The 20350-nt window shown below is 38.6% G+C and overlaps 1 protein-coding gene across 2 annotated transcripts; it reads right to left on the bottom strand.

Annotated features, from left to right (window-relative positions):
* Positions 1–2709: 2709 nt before the first annotated feature.
* On the bottom strand, positions 2710–17221 carry UFM1 (ubiquitin fold modifier 1). 2 transcript variants are annotated; one of them, XM_055542312.1, is made up of 6 exons: positions 17033–17188; positions 16898–16954; positions 11324–11381; positions 7766–7805; positions 6378–6410; positions 2710–4846 (listed from the first exon to the last, which is right to left on the bottom strand). In XM_055542312.1, coding segments are annotated over exons 1-6 (258 nt in total). In that variant the 5' UTR covers positions 17035–17188; the 3' UTR covers positions 2710–4778. The 2 variants fall into 2 exon arrangements, with proteins under 2 accessions (XP_055398287.1, XP_055398288.1); XM_055542313.1 differs by lacking the exon at positions 6378–6410 and having other exon boundaries at positions 17033–17221.
* Positions 17222–20350: the final 3129 nt, after the last annotated feature.

Below are 20350 nucleotides of genomic sequence, written 5' to 3' on the forward strand. Positions count from 1 at the left end.
ACTTGTGGGGGCCTAAGAGTTGGAAATCTTAAGTTTTCATTCTTTAACATAATCTGACATCTTTATTAAGTACCTGCTATGAGCAAGGCAATTTGAACATCCAGTTTCAGTCATGATTTTTCGCTTTTATAAAATATAGTTTAAATCAGAGACAAATATAACTCTGCATTTAATAATGGCTATAATGGAGTGTACAAAATGCAATGGGTGCTTAGACAGCTAAAATACCTAACTCTACTTGGAAGAGTGAGGAAAGGCTTCACATCTTTCAAACTTGATGAACGAGTCCCAAGCTTTGCAGGCAGGCAAATGGAGAAAGCAAAGGAGCATCAAAGATACTGAGTATTACTGGTAGTTCAGCGTAGGTGCAGGGTGAACTGGAGAATGACACTGTAAGACAGACAGCAGCAGTAACAGATGACTCTGAACAAAGACCAGTTCATGAAGGGCTGCATATGTCAGAGCGCGTAGATTTTTGTTCAGTGTGATTTTGACTAGTGGAACTACATGATCACGTTTCCATGTCACATTATCTCAGATAACTGTGTGGAAAAAGGAAATGGAGGCTAGATGCTTCTATAAGAGCATATACGAGACGATGAGGGCTTTGGACAGTGGAGATGGTTATTATGTAAACAGAATCAATCCGATTTTGTCAGTTTTGTGATTGGTTTGCTAAGGCAAGAGAAAATCAAGAATCTAATGAGTTTCAAATACCTGGTTTAGGTAATTAGGATGTGGCTAATAGACTGCACAGATCGAGTTAAGAATGTTGAATTAATGGTTTAATTAAATAGTGTGGTTTAAATAGTGATTTATCTATCTCTGGCACTATCGGAGTGTAATTCCAGAATTTCTATACTGGAGGGGCTTATACACAACAGTCTGGTTGGAGGAGCAGATTACCAGGAACTTATCCTGTAGCTGTATCATCAAGACACATAGGTTAAAAAAACATAATTGTCTGTACCACCTTCTAGAGCAGTACCAGACTCAAAGTTATCTTTGACTGGCTTTTACTTAATGTCCTACAATCTTACCATATTTACACCATATTTTAATAAGGTAGTCATTCAGTTGTATCTGACTCTTTTTGACCTCATGGACTGTAGCCTGCCAGGCTCCTCTGTCCATGGAAAGCACTGTTGTGAAGAATGAGACACGTGTAAGTATCAAAATGTTTTTGATGTTCAATATACTGAAAATGGGTATTCATGGTCATATTCAATATATATGTACATTTCTTTCAAATAAGTTACATATGTAATTCATAAATGTGTATATATATCCACTAATTCTATAGTTAAATACATAAAAAATATACATGTATATGTGTGTGTGTGCTAAGTCACTTCAGTTGTGTCCAACTCTGTGTCCTCATGGATTGCAGCCCTCCAGGCTTCTCTGTCCATGGGATTTTCCACGGAAGAATACTGGAGTGGGTTGCTGTGCTCTTCTCCAAGGGATCTTTCCAACCCAGGGATCGAACCCACGTCTCTTATGTCTCCTGCACTGGCAGGCAGGTTCTTTACCACTAGCGCCATCTGGGAAACCCAAGGAAGTGTTAGCTGCTCAGTCATGTCACTCAGACTCTTTGTGACCCCACGGGTTGTAGTCCGCAGGCTCCTAAGTATACACAAGTATATACACACATATAAATGATTTACCTACATAATATGCAGTTTTATAAATAGCCTTGGGAACACCAATATATAGTCAGTTATCTTACAAGTACTCCATTTCAGTATATAAATGCTTAGAAGTTATAAATATTTCTAGGTCTTTGAGTAGAGATATGGTAGATATCCTTAGTTGGGGTACTAGGGGCTTAAATTGGACTGAATTTTCTTTCCATTGGCTTTTCTTTCAAATAACTGTTACTAGAACACTTAAAAAAAAAAAAAAAAAACTGGACTTGGAACACTTTAAAAGGAGGCTTTATTCCCAGTGAGCCTCAAGAAACTGTTACAGCATCTGTGCACTTAGCTACTGGAGAAGCAGGCAGTAGGAAGAATATTTCCCAAGATCCTAGAACATGTTCTACTCACTCTGACCCCTCAGACTTCATTTTATTCATCTACAAAATGAAAGGGTTTCCCAGGTGGCTCAGTGGTCAAGAATCTGCCTGCCAGTGCAGGAGACACATGAGATGTGGGTTCCATCTCTGAGTCAGGAAGATCCCCTGGAGGAAATGGCAACCCACTCCAGTATTCTTATCTGAGAAATCCCATGGACAGAGGAGCCTAGCGCGTACAGTCCATGGAGCTGCAAACTGTCAGGACAGGACTGAACGATAAAGCACACACACACACAAAGTGAGAAGTTATAAATTCTCAAGCTAAGCTGAAAAGTAGAAATCATTAGGACTGCTTTTATATACAGAAATGCTTGCACATCATTCCACATTTAAAAGAGTAAGAACTTTAGGGGTAGTTTCTAGAAGTCTGTATTCATAATTTTCTAGGTCACTTTGATAATCGCACAGGTTTAGGACCTACTAGCCTAAACACTTACTACAGACACTTGACTATACTTTCAATTTTATCTGAAAATGGGACTGGCATTTGGAAGTATACATTCATTTCTAAGACCTATAGCCATTAATCATCTTTGTCCCCTATCCCTTTTTTGGGCTACATTTGTTATATACTGCCTTAACAGGTGTGTTAATTAAGCACTTTAATAATAAAATAAGAGTAGACAATATGGTTTATGGTGTAAGAAAATGTATTTTCACAAGGTATGAATCATGTACAAATAAAGCACTTTAAACTAAATACACCACTTTGAAACATTTTGCACAAAGAAGTTACAGATCATATTTAATAACATGTCTAGTTCTATACAAGAAAATATTTAAAAAAAAAAAAAGAAAATATTTTTAAGACCTTACTGCAATAAAAATTTCCAACCAAAGAACAAAAATATTAAATAATTTATGAGACATCATAAAACCTATCTGTGTGACAAATCAGGCAGAATTCTGTGCTAGAAACAGAATGAGGGAAAATCTAAATAAGACAAAAAATTCAGAAAATAGGCATTCATAAATTTCTCATTAATGGAGGTTTAATGTTGTTAAAGACCAGGAGTCTTTAGGCATCAGAAAATAAAAATCTGCTTATAAAAATAAAAAATTCCACGAACATTAGTAACATATTTTTCTACCTCAGCACAAATTTTTTTGCCCTTTACAATTCTGAAGACTGCTAGTCATTGTCAAATATCTGAACCATGTCTTAGTCTTAACCAATATCATCTTTCAGATACTGATTCTGTTGCATACTTTTTTTTCCCCAATGAACCTAGGGCCTATGCACACTTCAATAAAAATTGGTTTTAGAAATACTTTATTCATGAATAATTCAACACCTGTATTTTGAAGCTTACATTTTCCAGGCCTCCAAAGTGCAAAACAGATACCAACCAACCAGGCCTGCCTCCAGAGACCTCAGCATTTAGAATACAGCAGGTCAAGCGCTGGTTCTCAATCACTATAAGCCTTCACCTTTCAAGATATGCAGAGATACTGATGCCCTCATTAAGGGCAACCATAATCTTCCCTTATGTATATCTTTCTTTAAACTAAGGGGAATTCCAAAAACCCTATGTTGACAATGCCTATGCTGTGCTTTCTGTGATCATCTTCAGCTCCTTATAACAATGTCAAGTACTTTGTTTTCCCTTCAGTTCTTTCCATTGCCTCTGTGGTTTTGTCTACCCAGTTTGGCCTTTTCTGTGACACTCTCGTTACAGTTTTCTGCTTGCCTTCCCTTTTGTTTCTTTCCTTCTTGCTAGAAGCCTGATCATCTGGGCTTCCCCATTTTTCTTCCCTAGCTTCTTATTCACCCCACAACTATAGTCTTAATGCTTCCTTAAATGTTCGGTCTTCATTATGTATAACTAACCAGAATTTAAATTAGCATTTTTATGAGCTCTGTTGTGAACTTTCAGATGTTCTTTTTTACACTTTCTCCCTGAAGGCGATTATCTTCAAAAAGATGACGGTTTCTTGAGGATTCCTATTTTAAAGGTTGTTTTAAAAGAGATCAATAAAGGAATGCATAGTTGAACAACTGATGCTTCTACTTTATTCTTAATTTTCAGCATTACAAGTACTGGAGCCTGCAAGATCATCGCTAAAACTCCTTGGTGTGGGATACCAACCAATTTTACCCATAAGGGCTAGATGGAAAATCCAATTTTTGGATCTTTGATATCAAATTAAAATTTATTAAGAACTCAAGAAGTCTGAAACTTTAAAACAAGCTAAATGATAAGACAAGTTATTCATTGATATGATCCTTTATCATAAATGATATATAAGGAGGAATTCAACTATGTTTGTGTCTGTGAGTCAGATGCTATCAAGCCAACCGTCATGTGTGGATCCATAATCTTTTTTACATTTTTGACTCAGGAACAAGGAGGAAGATTCAGTAAATTTTAATTTTCCAGATGTTCTCAGAAAGAATGACCAGAAGCATCCTCCGGTTATTAGACACAGACAGTTGATCCATTCACCCCTGATGAACTACCTGTGTGTGCAGCAAGGCAGCAATGAAAGACTGATCCTCTGTGGTCATGGGGCTCTAGGCCAGGATGCGTCCTCTCCTCACGTGAAGTGTGAACAACAAGCACGGACAGACAGTCACCTTTCATTATGTCATCAATTACTGGTATTTTCATAGGATTTCAAACGCCTGATTCCAATTTTACAATAATAACAATATCAATATTTACTCTGGAAGGGGGTTTTATGTTCCAAGCAGCAGATATTAACAATGTCCAACACGATCTCTAGGAATTATTCGCAGTTCTGAACCGTGCTTTAGAAAAACATTTCCTACACAAACAGACAGAACAAAACGTTAGGTATTTAAAAAATGACATGCTCTCATAACAATTCGACAATTAATACACAGAAGAAACAAAGGAGTGTCAAGCAGGTGCAAAGCTCAAATATATTAGAACCCAAGTCTAGGCTCCTTAGGTCTTGCTCTTATGCTTCTCACATCCTCAAAACCAAAGTAGAGGCTTCTTATGTCTTGTTCTTACTCCTCTCACATCCTCACAACCCAACAAACGTCTGAAAATTTGAAATTAGAACACTACCCACAAAAATAAAAAAAGAAAGGACACTACCCAAAGAAATACCACCAAACACAATCATCAATACTTGCTCTAATATATAATAAAATACTTGGGAGCAGGAAAAATAAGTGTAAATTACCACAAGTGACAAAAGTTTAGCAATCCTGACCTATTTTGGGTCTGGGCTGCCTACTGAGATTTTCTTCACACTATATGATGCCCACAACTCAACTTTAAAGGGGAATCCAACAGGCAACATGTCAGAGTAAGAAGGAATTCAAATTAATATAAATTACTGGACATTTATAGAGTAAGAAAATGCAAAATCTTTAAACCCAAGTTTAAAAGTATCTACATAACAAAATGCCTCACAATTTTCAAAAAATAGCCTTTTTGATTTAATAAATTATACACTTAGAACAACTGACTTTTGTAAAAAGAAATTATCATTTTAAATCCCTCTTTATTTGTTATATGGCTAAATTTACATTTCAATCCCAGGCCTTATGAGGACAATATAATTTGTAGAAGTACTTAAAAAAATAAGTTTAAAAATAACTACTTCTCAAGACTGCATTTATATTAAATCATATTTACTAGGCAATGGCACCCCACTCCACACTCTTTCCTGGAAAATCCCATGGACGGAGGAGCCTGATAGGCTATAGTCCATGGGGTCGCCAAGAGTCAAACATGACTGAGTAACTTCACTTTCACTTTCATAAGCTAAGGAAGGTACATGTCAAACAAATACAGAACTGTCAGTTAAAAAGTTTAATACTACTTTTACCCTTCCTGCTTGTTAGGGTATCAATATGTAGCGCTACATTATGTTAACAGCTTGAGACTCGAAGTGCAGGCTAAGTCCCATGAAATTTAAATGACTGTACTTCTTCAAAATAATAATAGTCAGTACTTACTGAATAACACAAACTTCTAAGCACTTGCATGTACAACCTCACAACTATCTAATGAGATACTTATTACAGAACATTATTCCCGTTAGAGCACAATCTTACCTTAAGATTTTTTGTTACATGTATTAGTTAAAAAACTTTAATGTTCATTATTCAGAATTTCTCTTTCTTGTAGCCAAAAGCATATAACTTATACACAGAATGTAACAAATTATTCACAGACTTAGGTAAAGACTGCCACACAATCCCTGAAAATCAGCCATTATCTTGGTAAAATCCTATCAAGTCTAATTAGAATGAATTACATATTCATTATCAATTGATGTAGACAGCCTCACCACACTGCCATGGATTGCAGATACTCACCAGCAGTCTGTGCAGGATTTATTCCTATTCCATCTAGAAAATAAGTTGTAAAATGACCTAAGTTATTTCTGAAGCTAAAAGGCTTTAACAGTAAGAAGAAATGTGCCAAAATAATGCTGCTGTATATACAGGCAGTTATACCAAGAACATGAATGACAACCTGGCAGGCAGGTTATCTGTTAAATCTCTCACTATTATGCCTTTACACATGTTGCTGGACTAGACAATGTCTGTCAGTGAAAGGACCCCAGTAAGTTCGACAGAGGATAGTTTTTCATACTGTTTTGCCAAATCCAGTGAAAGATAAAGCCAAAATACCTTAAGTATGCCATTCATCGTTTAACATTGCTCTGAGGCATCAAATCTTAAGGCTGAAGAGCCAGAGAGATATAAGTTCCACTGACACTTGATAAAAGTTTACAATGCACTCTCTTAGTAGCTATTCATTTATGAATCTAAAAGTTTCAGAAAAGGATAGCTTTCTTCCAAATACAGACACATTTCAATGTGGCAGCATGCACAATTTTTCAGAATGAGAAATTCCATCATTATCTAAACTAAATCATACTACTTACTGCTCATTAAAGCCACCTTCTCTTAGTCTTTCTTAACTATACATGAACTACTCACCAGTACCTGGGACCATGACTTTGTATTCTTAATAGTTAAGCCTTTCCTGCCATCTTTGTTCCTCATCTTATTTCAGTATTTTCTCTTTGGGCTGGTTTCATTAATTATTTGTAGTATCCAAAAATAGAATTTAATTTATATTATCTAACTGGATAAAATCCTCATTATTGCAAACCTGTAAGAATTGTTTTCTATCAGAAAAGCAATAGTAAGGGACAGCAAAGGTACATTCCTGCTTAGCTTCCTATATTCTAAAACCATTTATGATACAATAGAAAACGTTTGTTAAATGACAAGTTATTTTCAGCAATAATTTGGCATAAGGACATATGATATTATAATGTGCTGTGCTTAGTCTCTTGGTCATGTCTGATTTGGCGACCCCATCGACTGTGGCCTGCCAGGCTCTTCTGTACATGGGATTCTCCAGGCAGGAATACTGGAATGGGTTCACGCCCATCTCCAGGGAATCTTCCTGACCAAGAGATTGAATGCAGGTCCCCTGCACTGCAGGCGGATTCTTTAGCATCTGAGCCACCAGGGAAGCCCATAAAGTACTGTACTACATAAGAAAAGCACAGAAAAAACTGAAGACACAGTTATTAACAGTAACTTTGACGTAGTGTTTACAATTATGTATGTCACTTATGTTGATATAAAGTTTAGGGTTTTTGTATTTTAAGTCAATTTTAACTAATTTGGTTTCTTTTAAACAGCTAATAGCTCTGTTAATAAACAGGTTTAAGACAAATTCTTACCATTGGTAATAATTGCACTTGTTGCTGCAGGAACTTTAAACTAAAAAGGAAGAAAAGAAAAAATAAATATAAGCATATAAAATGCTAATTATAAAAGATAGTTAGCAATGATAGGGTACATATAATCAATTCTATAATTTTAAATGTAATTTATCTTTTAGGATAAGTAACATCATCAAAGAAAGTATTACAATCTGCTTTATCTTTAAAGACTAATATGCTGTGCAAAGTCGCTTCAATTGTGTGCAACTCTTTGCAGCCCCACGGACTGTACCACCTGGGCTCCTCTGTCCATGCAGTTTCCCAGGCTAGAACCCTGGATTGGGTTGCCATTTCCTTCTCCAGAGGAATCTTCCCGACCCAGGGATTGAACCCGTGTCTCCTGCATTGGCAGGCAAGTTCTTTACCACTAGTGCCACCTGTTTTCTAAAAATTGCATTTCATTGTATTTAGGACCCCAGAGATTGTAAAATGCATCTTATTTTATGCACCATAAAAAAGGAAAAACACTGTCGATGAATCTATTAACCCAGTGTTTGATCTTTCAGACTTACACACAATTTACTTTGGTCATACATAACGCTCAAGCACAAGTGAAAATAAAAGCAAAGTAACTAAAATTTCTTGGTAGAAAGAGTCAATTCAAACAAATGCCCTCTTGTGTTTAATATGGGATTGCAATAGTCCAATTATGCCACCAAGAAATACCTCTAAGTACAAGTAGGGGTGCAGGTGATGTCAGTTGGACAATTATGTGACTGTCACATGGTCGACCATGACAGACAGCCTCCACTCATCTCTATTCAGAGATGTAAGTGCTTTATGAGTCAATGAAATGTGGTATGGAGCTTATTGGTAGCTTAAAGGTAGAATTATTCTCTTAATGCTCTCATTTGTCAAAGTGTGTTCATAGCTCATTCATTTTTCCAATAATGTAATAAGCACTTCTATGCTACAGACTAGCTTTATAAATATTATACTTGAGTTTTGTGATTGAGTAAGTTTGGAAAACACTAAGTTATGCAGATGACACCACCCTTATCACAGAAAGTGAAGAAGAACTAAAGAGCCTCTTGATGAAAGTGAAAGAGGAGAGAGAACAAGTTGGCTTAAAGCTCAACATTCAGAAAACTAAGATCATGGCATCCAGTCCCATCACTTCATGGCAAACAGATGGGGAAACAGTGGAAACAGTGGCTGACTTTATTTTTGGGGGCTCCAAAATCACTGTAGATGGTGACTGCAGCCATGAAATTAAAAGACGCTTACTCCTTGGAAGGAAAGTTATGACCAACCTAGACAGCAAAGGAGATCAGTCCTGGGTGTTCATTGGAAGGACTGATGTTGAAGATGAAACTCCAATACTTTGGCCACCTCATGTGAAAAGTTGACTCATCTGAAAAGACCCTGATGCTGGGAAAGATTGAGGGCAGGAGGAGAAGAGGCCGACAGAGGATGAGATGGTTGGATGGCATCACCGACTCAATGGACATGGGTTTGGGTGAACTCCGGGAGTTGGTGATGGACAGGGAGGCCTGGCGTGCTGCTGTTCATGGGGTCGCAAAGAGTCGGAGACGACTGAGCGACTGAAGCGAACTGAACTGAAGTTAAACCGGGAATCTTTTCAAAATCCTTTAGTATGCTGCTGCTAAGTCGCTTCAGTCGTGTCTGACTCTGTGCGACCCCAGAGACGGCAGCCCACCAGGCTTCCCCGTCCCTGGGATTCCCCAGGCAAGAACACTGGAGTGGGTTGCCATTTCCTTCTCCAATGCATGAAAGTGAAAAGTGAAAGTGAAGTTGCTTAGTCATGTCTGACTCTTAGCGACCCCTTGGACTGCAGCCTACCAGGCTCCTCCGTCCATGGGATTTTCCAGGCAAGAGTACTGGAGTGGGGTGCCATTGCCTTCTCTGAATATGCTGCTAATATAGTTTATTTGACTCCAGGAAAATACAAAAATAATCAATAACGCTCCATACTTTTGGACCACTGATCCCAATCTCAGTTTTTAATGGTTATTTTATATTTTGGTGGTTCTAGTGGTCTGGGGAAAACATTCTCTCTGGGGAAATGCTGCTCTCAGTATTTACAATAATCACACACCATAGATGAGAAAAAACTAAGAGCTCATTATAATTTATGAATTTAACAATCAAGTTTTAAAATAAGAACTTAACTACACATGAGAACAATTACTTGTTACAGGCCTATGTACCTAAAAAAAATACAATTTTACTGTCCATATGGCACATTTTTAATTGTAAATGTCCTTTATGTTTTAAAAATTTTAAATAAATTTAAAGTAACTTCAAAATATACTTTAATAAATTTTAAAATAGAAGTTTTTATAGAGGTTGTAATACTTTTTAAAATCTTGATAAAACACCTAAATTATAGGCAATCTCAGATTTCTAAAACTCGAATATGACAGTTTTTAGTTGTTATTCTTAGTTATGTCCACTTTAAGTTATGTATTTTCTTTAGTGGTAACCTATTACATGACAATAAAAATCAAAAGCAACTGCAGACACAATTTTTCCCTTTTCCAGCCTATAGTAACAATGTTGTTTAACTGAAATTTGGGGAAGCTTTACTAGTGATGAAAATACAGAAACTACCACTTTTTTCTACAAGGAACTGACAAGTTTTTTCCTAGATGCAAAGTTCCTCAGTTTTCATTTATTTCTACTTCAGATCCCATTGTGTTTTACAATTTAGGATGGTAAGAAGTTCCTCTCAGGCTTTGACAACTCATTATTTAAATTAATTTCCAGTCCTATGTTGGGGGGTTTTATTTTTTATTAAGAGAATTATATTAGGGTTTTATATCCACGGACAACTCAAGTCAACTCTTACTCTTACTGAAAGATTCCACAACATTAAATATAAATGCTATTATATTTTTACTCAAATCATGTAATTGGGCAGGAAGGATAAGCATTAACTATTTCCATTTTACAGATTAAGAAATTTCAGGAAGAGAGAAACTGTCATGTCAAACAATTAATGACACAGTTAAAAGAGGAACCCTAAGTCTCCCAAGTCATAAGCTTCTCTTCTAATTGTCAAATACAGTTACTTTATGGATGCCTCTGATGAAAATCTTTGTTTGGAAAAATTTTATTTCTTAAAAACAGAAACCCAATCATATTTTCAAAAACAATAAATTTTACTGACACTGCACATGCTTATAAAGTTGAAAAACATGATAAATTATATAATAAAATTATACTTCCAGAATCAAAGTTAGTAAAAATACAAGCATACAGTGTGACGTTTTTTAAAAAATTGACATATCACTATCTTTTCAATTTCAATAAGGATTTTCCTTATAATTTAAGTTACATTAAATAAATGTGTCAATTTGTGTAACCCATTCTTGTATCTGTGGGTCTCAACTCTCACTCTTCTTTTACCTTTAAGTGAGGTTTAATTTTGACACCACAAACCTAGCAATGAACTTCTGTGGAAGTGGGAGGTCAAGACACATGCAGATTTTTGAGACACATTTTGAGACACAAATTGTATTCTCTACAGGCTGTTCCAATTTCTATACTTACTTCTTCTGCTGCAAACTTTAAGACTGCTGTGAAAGGTGTACTTTCGGGAACACTGAGTCTGCAAAAATTAAAAAAGAATTTTGTGAAAGGCTGATTTTTTAAGTCCTTTGTTACTTATTTCAGCTCTTGTAGCAGACCTTGGCAAAGCTGTCTTTTGAGTCTGAGGTTGGCTGTTCTGATTGTACACTAATGTGCATTAAGTCTAAAAATGAAAGCAATAATTAGCCATATAGCTGATATGGTGCCCTCAGGTCCACTTGAAAATGCATAACCTATACAGGTGTGGATTTGTACATGTTTAATACTTCGATACAAATAGGTCTAGCATGTAGGTTGCTTCTTGTTTCCAAAAATGGATTTCAAAAAGTGGAATCTCTCCTCAATCTTAAGTACACTTTGCCACCTACAGTTCATCCTATGCAGGAACGTGATCGTTTTCATTAGAAGAGCAGGTTACCTGGGGAGCATCATCTTTTCATGAACTTCTCTGTGCACTTTTAATCACCAAGTCAAAAATAATAGTCCAAGTTGGTAAAAATGAGTATGTTTACTATGGGAAAATGCGAAGCGATTTCCCACCTTTATAACATGAAAAAGGCTTATACAACACAATCTGAAATAACATTCTGAAGAGTGATATGTGGTTTTGACTTGAATTGTGGCAAGTATATTCAAGATCACTGATAAACAATCAATCTGTATCAACTGTTCAACTTAACCATAAAAAAGAATTGACATTATACCTTAAGAAAACAGAGAAATAGGTTAAAAAATAAGCTATGTAAGATTCCTAACATAAAACAAATTACAGTGAGTAAAGACAAACATAGAATCTCTTTCAAAGCAGAGCAAGTTCACATTTCTCTTTCAAACTTCTCTATTTGTCACCACTGTACTGTTCTCTAATGATTTAATACCAACTACAATATGTAACATTCTCGGGTATACATACCACCCCCTCACTCACAGATTGAATGCTGAATACAAAAATCATTATATCTGACGTTGCACATTACAATGATTTTCAATAAGAAAAGTGTGAACAGATTTCTTGGCTGCCATATTCCACTCCCCCAAAATACTGCTAAAGAGTGAAAACAGAACATGTTTTTTTCCCTTTCCTTTTTTATATGGAATAAAAAGAGACAAATAAAATTATAAAGAATAGCCATTTATTGAAAAAATACCTAATAAACTGGCAATGTAAAAATTTACAAAGCCAGGAATAGTTACTTTGCAAGTATTTCTATAGTTTACTTATAGTTCAGAACCTGAGAATCGCTGTCCTAAAACTCTTGCCTGTAGAGAACTTCTAAAACTTTGGGGTTTCAATTCACTTTTGGACTAGAGACAGGAAATGTACTTGTACCATATAATTAAATGTCATGCTGATACTCATTAACAAAAGTTTCTCTCCACAGATTAAATTGGTGAGACTATCCAAACAAAATCCAATAAAACATAAAAGCATATTTTAGTGAATGTTCTGACAGAAAATTGCACAGGGACTGGGAGTTACTTTCACTCCAGAGACTTTATCTAGATCTGATGCCCTTGAGTTTGCCAGTCACATCACTTACTCTTACATTACATTGGTATTTTGGAAAGATGACGACCATCCTGTATACTGAGGTGACCTTTTAAAGTAAACTACTGGTATTTTTTTTTTTTAATTAAAAATCTCACATAAACAGAAGTATGGCATAACTTCACCCTGCTTATTTAACTTATATGCAGAGTACATCATGAGAAACACTGGTCTGGAAGAACCACAAGCTGGAATCAAGATTGCGGGGAGAAACATCAATAACCTCAGATATGCAGATGACACCACCCTTATGGCAGAAAGTGAAGAGGAACTCAAAAGCCTCTTGATGAAGGTGAAAGAGGAGAGTGAAAAAGTTGGCTTAAAGCTCAACATTCAGAAAACGAAGATCATGGCATCTGGTCCCATCACTTCATGGGAAACAGAAGGGAAAACAGTGGAAACAGTGTCAGACTTTATTTTTTTGGGCTCCAAAATCACTGCAGATGGTGACTGCAGCCATGAAATTAAAAGACATTTGGCTCCTTGGAAGAAAAGTTATGACCAACCTAGATAGCATATTGAAAAGCAGAGATATTACTTTGCCAACAAAGGTCCATCTAGTCAAGGCTATGGTTTTTCCAGTGGTCATGTATGGATGTGAGAGTTGGACTGTGAAGAAAGCTGAGTGCCAAAGAATTGATGCTTTTGAACTGTGGTGTTGGAGAAGACTCTTGAGAGTCCCTTGGACTGCAAGGAGATCCAACCAGTCCATTCTGAAGGAGATCAGCCCTGGGATTTCTTTGGAAGGAAAGATGCTAAAGCTGAAACTCCAATACTTTGGCTACCTCATGTGAAGAGTTGACTCACTGCAAAGACTCTGATGCTGGGAGGGATTGGGGGCAGGAGGAGAAGGGGACGACAGAGGATGAGATGGCTGGATGGCATCACCGACTCGATGGACGTGAGTCTGAGTGAACTCCGGGAGTTGGTGATGGACAGGGAGGCCTGGCGTGCTGTGATTCATGGGGTTGCAAAGAGTCAGACACGACTGAGCGACAGAACTGAACTGACCAGTGTTATAAAGAATGAAGCTTGTATAGGACACTGAGAGAAGGGTGACATGAACTTTCTATACCATCACAAAAACTGTCACGGAGGTGAAATTTTAATCATTAAAGGATGTTATCAGGAAGTGGTACTCACAAAACTACATTCCAAGCACAGAAGAGAATGTGTGCCAGAGCAGGCAGATTTCAAAAGATTTGCTGTCAATATGCAACTAGGATGGCTGAAAGTTTAAATGATGGTGGTAGTGAGGGGGCTGGGGAGGCGAGGCAGGGAGTTAAGACTGGAAAGACTGGAATTCAACTGCAAGAGTCAGAGTGAAAGTCGCTCAGTCCTGTTGGGACTCTTTGAAATGCTATGGGCTGTAGCCCGCCAGGCTCCTCTGTCCCTGGAATTCTCCAGACAAGAATACTGGAATAAGTAGCCATTCCTTTCTCCAGGGGATCTTCCCAACCCAGGGATGGAACCCAGGTCTCCCGCACTGCCGGCAGATTCTTTACCATCTGAGCTGAAAGAGTCTAAGGTGTTTCTAATGCATCCCGTACATGACAGAGAACGTTTAATTTCAACATTTCTATAACCAAGTAGCAACATCAACAAGGAATCAATCAACAAGCAAAGCCAACCATAAAAACTGGGACATTCCCCCCGAATAAATCTACAACTGCAACACCCTCTCTAGAATGCAACTGTTAGCAACTCAAAAGGACGCTTCTCTATCACAGTACATATTTACCTGCCTGACAAGTGAAAAGTGGCCTTAAAAAGTTAAAGCATGTTTTCCCACAAATCTCAGAGCTGCTTTTACTTACATAATCCTAAAAGATGATGCTGTGAAATATGCCACACAATATGCCAGCAAATTTGGAAAACTCAGCAGTGGCCACAGGACTGGAAAATGTGTTTTCATTCTAATCCCCAAAAAAGGCAGTGCCAAAGAATGTTCAAACTACCACACGACTGCATTCATCTCACATGCTAGCAAAATAATGCTCAAAACTCTCCAAGACAGGGTTCAAGAGTATGTGAACCGTGAATTTCCAGATGTTTAAGCTGGATTTAGAAAAGGCAGAGGAACCAAAGATCAAACTGCCAACATCCACTGAATCACCAAAAAAGCAAGAGAGTTCCAGAAAAACATCTACTTCTGCTTTATTGACTATGCCAAAGCCTTTGACTGTGTGGATCCCAACAAACTGTGGAAAATTCTTCAAGACATGGGAATACCAGATCACCTGACCTGTCTCCTGAGAAACCTGTATGCAGGTCAGGAAACAACAGTTAGAACTGGACATAGAATAACACACTGGTTCCAAGTCGGGAAAGGAGTACATTAAGGTTGTATATTGTCACCCTGCTTATTTAACTTACATGCAGAGTACATCATGAGAAATGCTGGACTGGGTGAAGCACAAGCTGAAATCAAGATGGCCGGGAGAAATATCAATAACCTCAGATACACAGATGACACAACCCTTACAGCAAAAAGTGAAGAGGAACTAAAGAGCCTCCTGATGAAGGTGAAAGAGGAGGGGGGTAAAGTTGGCTTAAAGCTCAACATTCAGAAAACCAAGATCATGGCATCTGGTCCCATCACTTCATGGGAAATACATGGGGAAACAGTGGAAATGGTGACAGACTTTATTTTTTTGGGCTTCAGAATCACTGCAGATGGTGAATGCAGCCATGAAATCAAAAGATGCTTGCTCCTTGGAAGAAAAGTTATGACCAACCTGGCCAGCATATTAAAAAGCAGAGCCACTACTTTGCCAACAAAAGTCTGTCTAGTCAAAGCTATGGTTTTTCCAGTAGTCATGTATAGATGTGAGTGGACTATAAAGAAAGTTGAGCGCTGAAGAATTGATGCTTTTGAACTGTGGTGTTGGAGAAGACTCTTGAGAGTCCCTTGGACTGCAAGGAGATCCAACCAGTCCATCCTAAAGGACATCAGTCCTGAATATTCATTGGAAGGACTGATGTTAAAGCTGAAACTCCAATACTTTGGCCACCTGATGTGAAGAACTGACTCACTGGAAAAGATCCTGATGCTGGGAAAGACTGAAGACGGGAGGAGTAGGGAATGACAGAGGATGAGATGGGTGGATTGCATCACTGACTCATTGGATATGAGTCTGAGTAAACTCTGGGAGTCGGTGTTGGACAGGAGGGCCTGGCATGCTGCAGTCTATAGGGTCACAAGGAGTCGGACACAACTGAGCGACTGAACTGAAATCATACATGTTATATACATTTTATATAAACATATCCATATGCAAACTACACATATAACTACATACACACACTAAACTAGAGGCTTGCCAGCAAATTCATTCAGTCAACATGTATTAAGCGAACTGGTACCACTTTCAGGCACTCTTATATAGTTACTGATGCTGCCTTACTCCTTCTTCCCTCCCTCCTCCTCATTCTTTTCCAGAGCCTGTTGACACACTGATGAGAATACTCCGGTGTAAAGGCAGAAATCAGAGATGATGAGAAGAGGGAGTTAAGGGCTCTACTTTGTTAAGCCCAACTATCGTGGGAGTCACACCAACGGGAAATCAAGGGCCTGACGTTCTGGTCATTTCGGAACCTGGGCTGGGAGGCCTTGCCTTACTTGCCGGAACAGCTGGTCAAAGCGGTGAAGGGCCTGTCTCATTATAAGCAGATTTCAGACTGCATTAAGGATCCCAGCAAATCACCAGGGCCCGGTCCACACGTGCCCCCGCTCCACCACCCACGAAACGAGTTCCGAAGAGAGCTCGGAAACCAACAACGACGTTCCCATCACACACACCCGCACAGCCTCGCGCCCGGGCAAGCCGATACACTTTTACGATAACCCGGTTCAGGTGAGTGGGGCTGCCTAGGGGAGAGGGGAGGAACGCGCACTGCTGAGGTGGCGGCCGCTGGGATGGCTCGAGTCGCCTTCCCCCCAACTCGAGAGCCCCTCCACCCCCCACCGCGGCCGAGCTACTCACACTTTGTATGGCAGCCGCGGGTCCGACGTCAGTGTGATCTTAAAAGAAACTTTCGACCTGAGGAACAGAGAGAGAGAGAGGTTAAGGTCGGGCAGCTGGACCGCGGAATGGGGCGGCTGAAAAGCCAACACTTACATGGTGCCTCCGTTCGGGACCGAAACCTCGCAGCAAACCCGTGCGCAAGCTCCCACTTTCACCCCTGCGGCTCTCCCAACTCAGGTCCACGTCTCCTTCCGCAAGCTGGGGTCCTCCGAAGATGCGACTGTCTAGAGCACTGCCTGAAAATTGGACCCAGAGGCTCAAGTTGGGCGGAGCTTACAAGATCAAAATAGCGAATGCTTTTGTATGTATATTTCTGGAACACAGTTTCGGGTCGTATGGAAAGAATACTAGTTTACTTGAAGTTATTTTTCTTCCGTATTTTTAGTTAGGCAGCACAGAGACAGTGAGACTCAAGGTCCCAGTTTGCAAGTCGGGGCGGAAATATGGGTCCGGGGAGGCGGGGGAAGAGCTGAGCGGTGGACAGGATTGTGGGCCTGGCCTGACGCGGGCGCGATTCTACGTTGCCGAGGCAACATGAGCGCGGAGCCGCTCCAGTGATGCTCAAGAAGAGGGAATCTTCACCCAGTTTTAATATTAGTATTTTCTACCTGCCCAGCTACCTAATCATGTTGTAGGTTTCTTGTAATTTAGCTCTAAAGTTTTTGATTTCCACAGATAAGAAACTTAACCATGTTGGTGGGAAAGACAAGATCCCTGCACTTCAGGAACCTGAAGTCTAGTTGAGAAGAGAAATTCCACAAACAGATTTCAATAGTTTGTGATCTAATAGGATTAAACCAGAGAATAAGGTTGCCTATTATCAGTTACATTTGTTCAGCTTAATAGCAAATTTTCGCAGAAAGTGAAGAGGAACTAAAAAGCCTCTTGATGATGGTGAAAGAGGAGAGTGAAAAAGTTGGCTTAAAACTCAACATTCAGAAAACGAAGATCATGGCATCTGGTCCCATCACTTCATGGGAAATAGATGGGGAAACAGTGGAAACAGTGTCAGACTTAATTTTTTTGGGCTCCAAAATCACTGCAGGTGGTGACTGCAGCCATGAAATTAAAAGACGCTTACTCCTTGGAAGAAAAGTTATGACCAACCTAGATAGCATATTGAAAAGCAGAGATATTACTTTGCCAACAAAGGTCCATCTAGTCAAGGCTATGGTTTTTCCAGTGGTCATGTATGGATGTGAGAGTTGGACTGTGAAGAAGGCTGAGTGCCAAAGAATTGATGCTTTTGAACTGTGGTGTTGGAGAAGACTCTTGAGAGTCCCTTGGACTGCAAGGAGATCCAACCAGTCCATTCTGAAGGAGATCAGCCCTGGAATTTCTTTGGAAGGAATGATGCTAAAGTTGAAACTGCAGTACTTTGGCCACCTCATGTGAAGAGTTGACTCATTGGAAAAGACTCTGATGCTGGGAGGGATTGGGGGCAGGAGGAGAAGGGGACGACAGAGGATGAGATGGCTGGATGGCATCACTGACTTGATGGACATGAGTCTGAGTGAACTCTGGGAGTTGGTGATGGACAGGGAGGCCTGGCATGCTGCAGTTCATGGGGTCGCCAAGAGTCGGACACGACTGAGTGACTGAACTGAACTGAACTGAATCCTTTCTATGTGTCAGGCACTAAAGCTAAATGCTGAGTATGCTGGTATGAATAAGGTAGGTAGGTCCAACCTTCTTGAATCTAACAGAAGTTCTTGTATAATGAGAGAAGAAGACTGTATTTCCTCTAATTTTTTATTACAAATCCAAGCATCTATGTCTGGATGACAAAACATCTTCTTACGATGTCTGTAAAAACCTTTTAAAAGGAACATTACAATGAATAGACAAAATGGGAATAGACTAATATAGACTAATAGACTAATATAGACTAATCAGATCAGATCAGATCAGTCGCTCAGTCATGTCCGAACTCTTTGCGACCTCATGAATTGCAGCACACCAGGCAGACTAATATAATGGAGAAAATGGTTAATATTTAGTATATTATGTTACATTCTTAAGGAGAGGAGTCTAAGAGAGGACTAGGGGAACAACTGTAGTGGCAGTGCTGAAAACAAATTTCATCTTTGCCTTAATTTCATAGATTACTACTTTTCTGTATTGGTATCTATCCATGCATGGTTCTGACTGTAGGAAAAAAAGACCTTGATATTCTCATGACAGTCACTGTCTTCTACACTTTTAAAAATGTAGGTCTTGCCGTATATGTAGTAGCATAGAAGCTAATGTCTTCTGATAGATTTGGGGATCAACAGTTACAGCATTAGCTCAATATTACTCTTTTTTTTAATTTGCTAAGACATCTAGCAAAATTTGGCAAATATAACTAAAGAAGGATTTCTTATTTATTGAAAAGTTGATATGTCAAAATATATTTAATAACTCTAAACTGGAAGCAAACTGGATTTTAGGAGGTTATTGGCACGTGTAACATTTTAGGACAACAAACAGCATAAGTGGACTAATGTGTTTTGGAAGGGGTCCAATTAGCATCATGCAGAGGCAGAAATGATTGTGGAACTGCATGGTGTGATCATATTAGAACTCATTAAATATCACTGAAGCATCCCAATATTCTTTTTTCAAAAGCATATACAGCTCTCATTATTAGAAAGAAATGGGAGGGATAGTAAATTTACTTAAGGATGAAAAGAATATGCTGACAGAGTCATAAAATTCTACTTACCAGTTTTTTCTGTAGCCAGATTTAAATAAAGTAGAAAACATGTCAGATTTAGATGCCAATTCATTTTTATCTTTCTAACTCTTTCACCCTAATTTGACTGTATTTGGAATTAGGACTAAAATCACCTGATAGTCAAATTTTTTAATCCTGGATGGTTTATGCTTGGGTAAATCTTAGGGTCTTCTGCTCCAAACATTTTAAATTACAGGAAACAAATTATATACCAATGCTTTAGCAATAAATGAATTTTTTTAATAAAGGTTTAATTTGGTCAAGCTGGTTTTAGAAAAGGCATATGAACCAGAGATCAAATTGCCAACATTTGCTGGATCATGGAAAAAGCAAGAGAGTTCCAGAAAAACATCTATTTCTGCTTTATTGACTATGCCAAAGCCTTTGACTGTGTGGATCACAATAAACTGTGGAAAATTCTGAAAGAGATGGGAATACCAGACCACCTGACCTGCCTCTTGAGAAACCTGTATGCAGGTCAGGAAGCAACAGTTAGAACTGGACATGGAACAACAGACTGGTTCCAAATAGGAAAAGGAGTACGTCAAGGCTGTATATTGTCACCCTGCTTATTTAACTTCTATGCAGAGTACATCATGAGAAACACTGGGCTGGAAGAAGCACAAGCTGGAATCAAGATTGCTGGGAGAAATATCAATAACCTCAGATATGCAGATGACACCACCCTTATG

The sequence above is a fragment of the Bubalus kerabau genome, chromosome 12 (genome assembly GCF_029407905.1).
Source record: "Bubalus kerabau isolate K-KA32 ecotype Philippines breed swamp buffalo chromosome 12, PCC_UOA_SB_1v2, whole genome shotgun sequence".
In the NCBI taxonomy this organism is placed as follows: domain Eukaryota; kingdom Metazoa; phylum Chordata; class Mammalia; order Artiodactyla; family Bovidae; genus Bubalus; species Bubalus kerabau.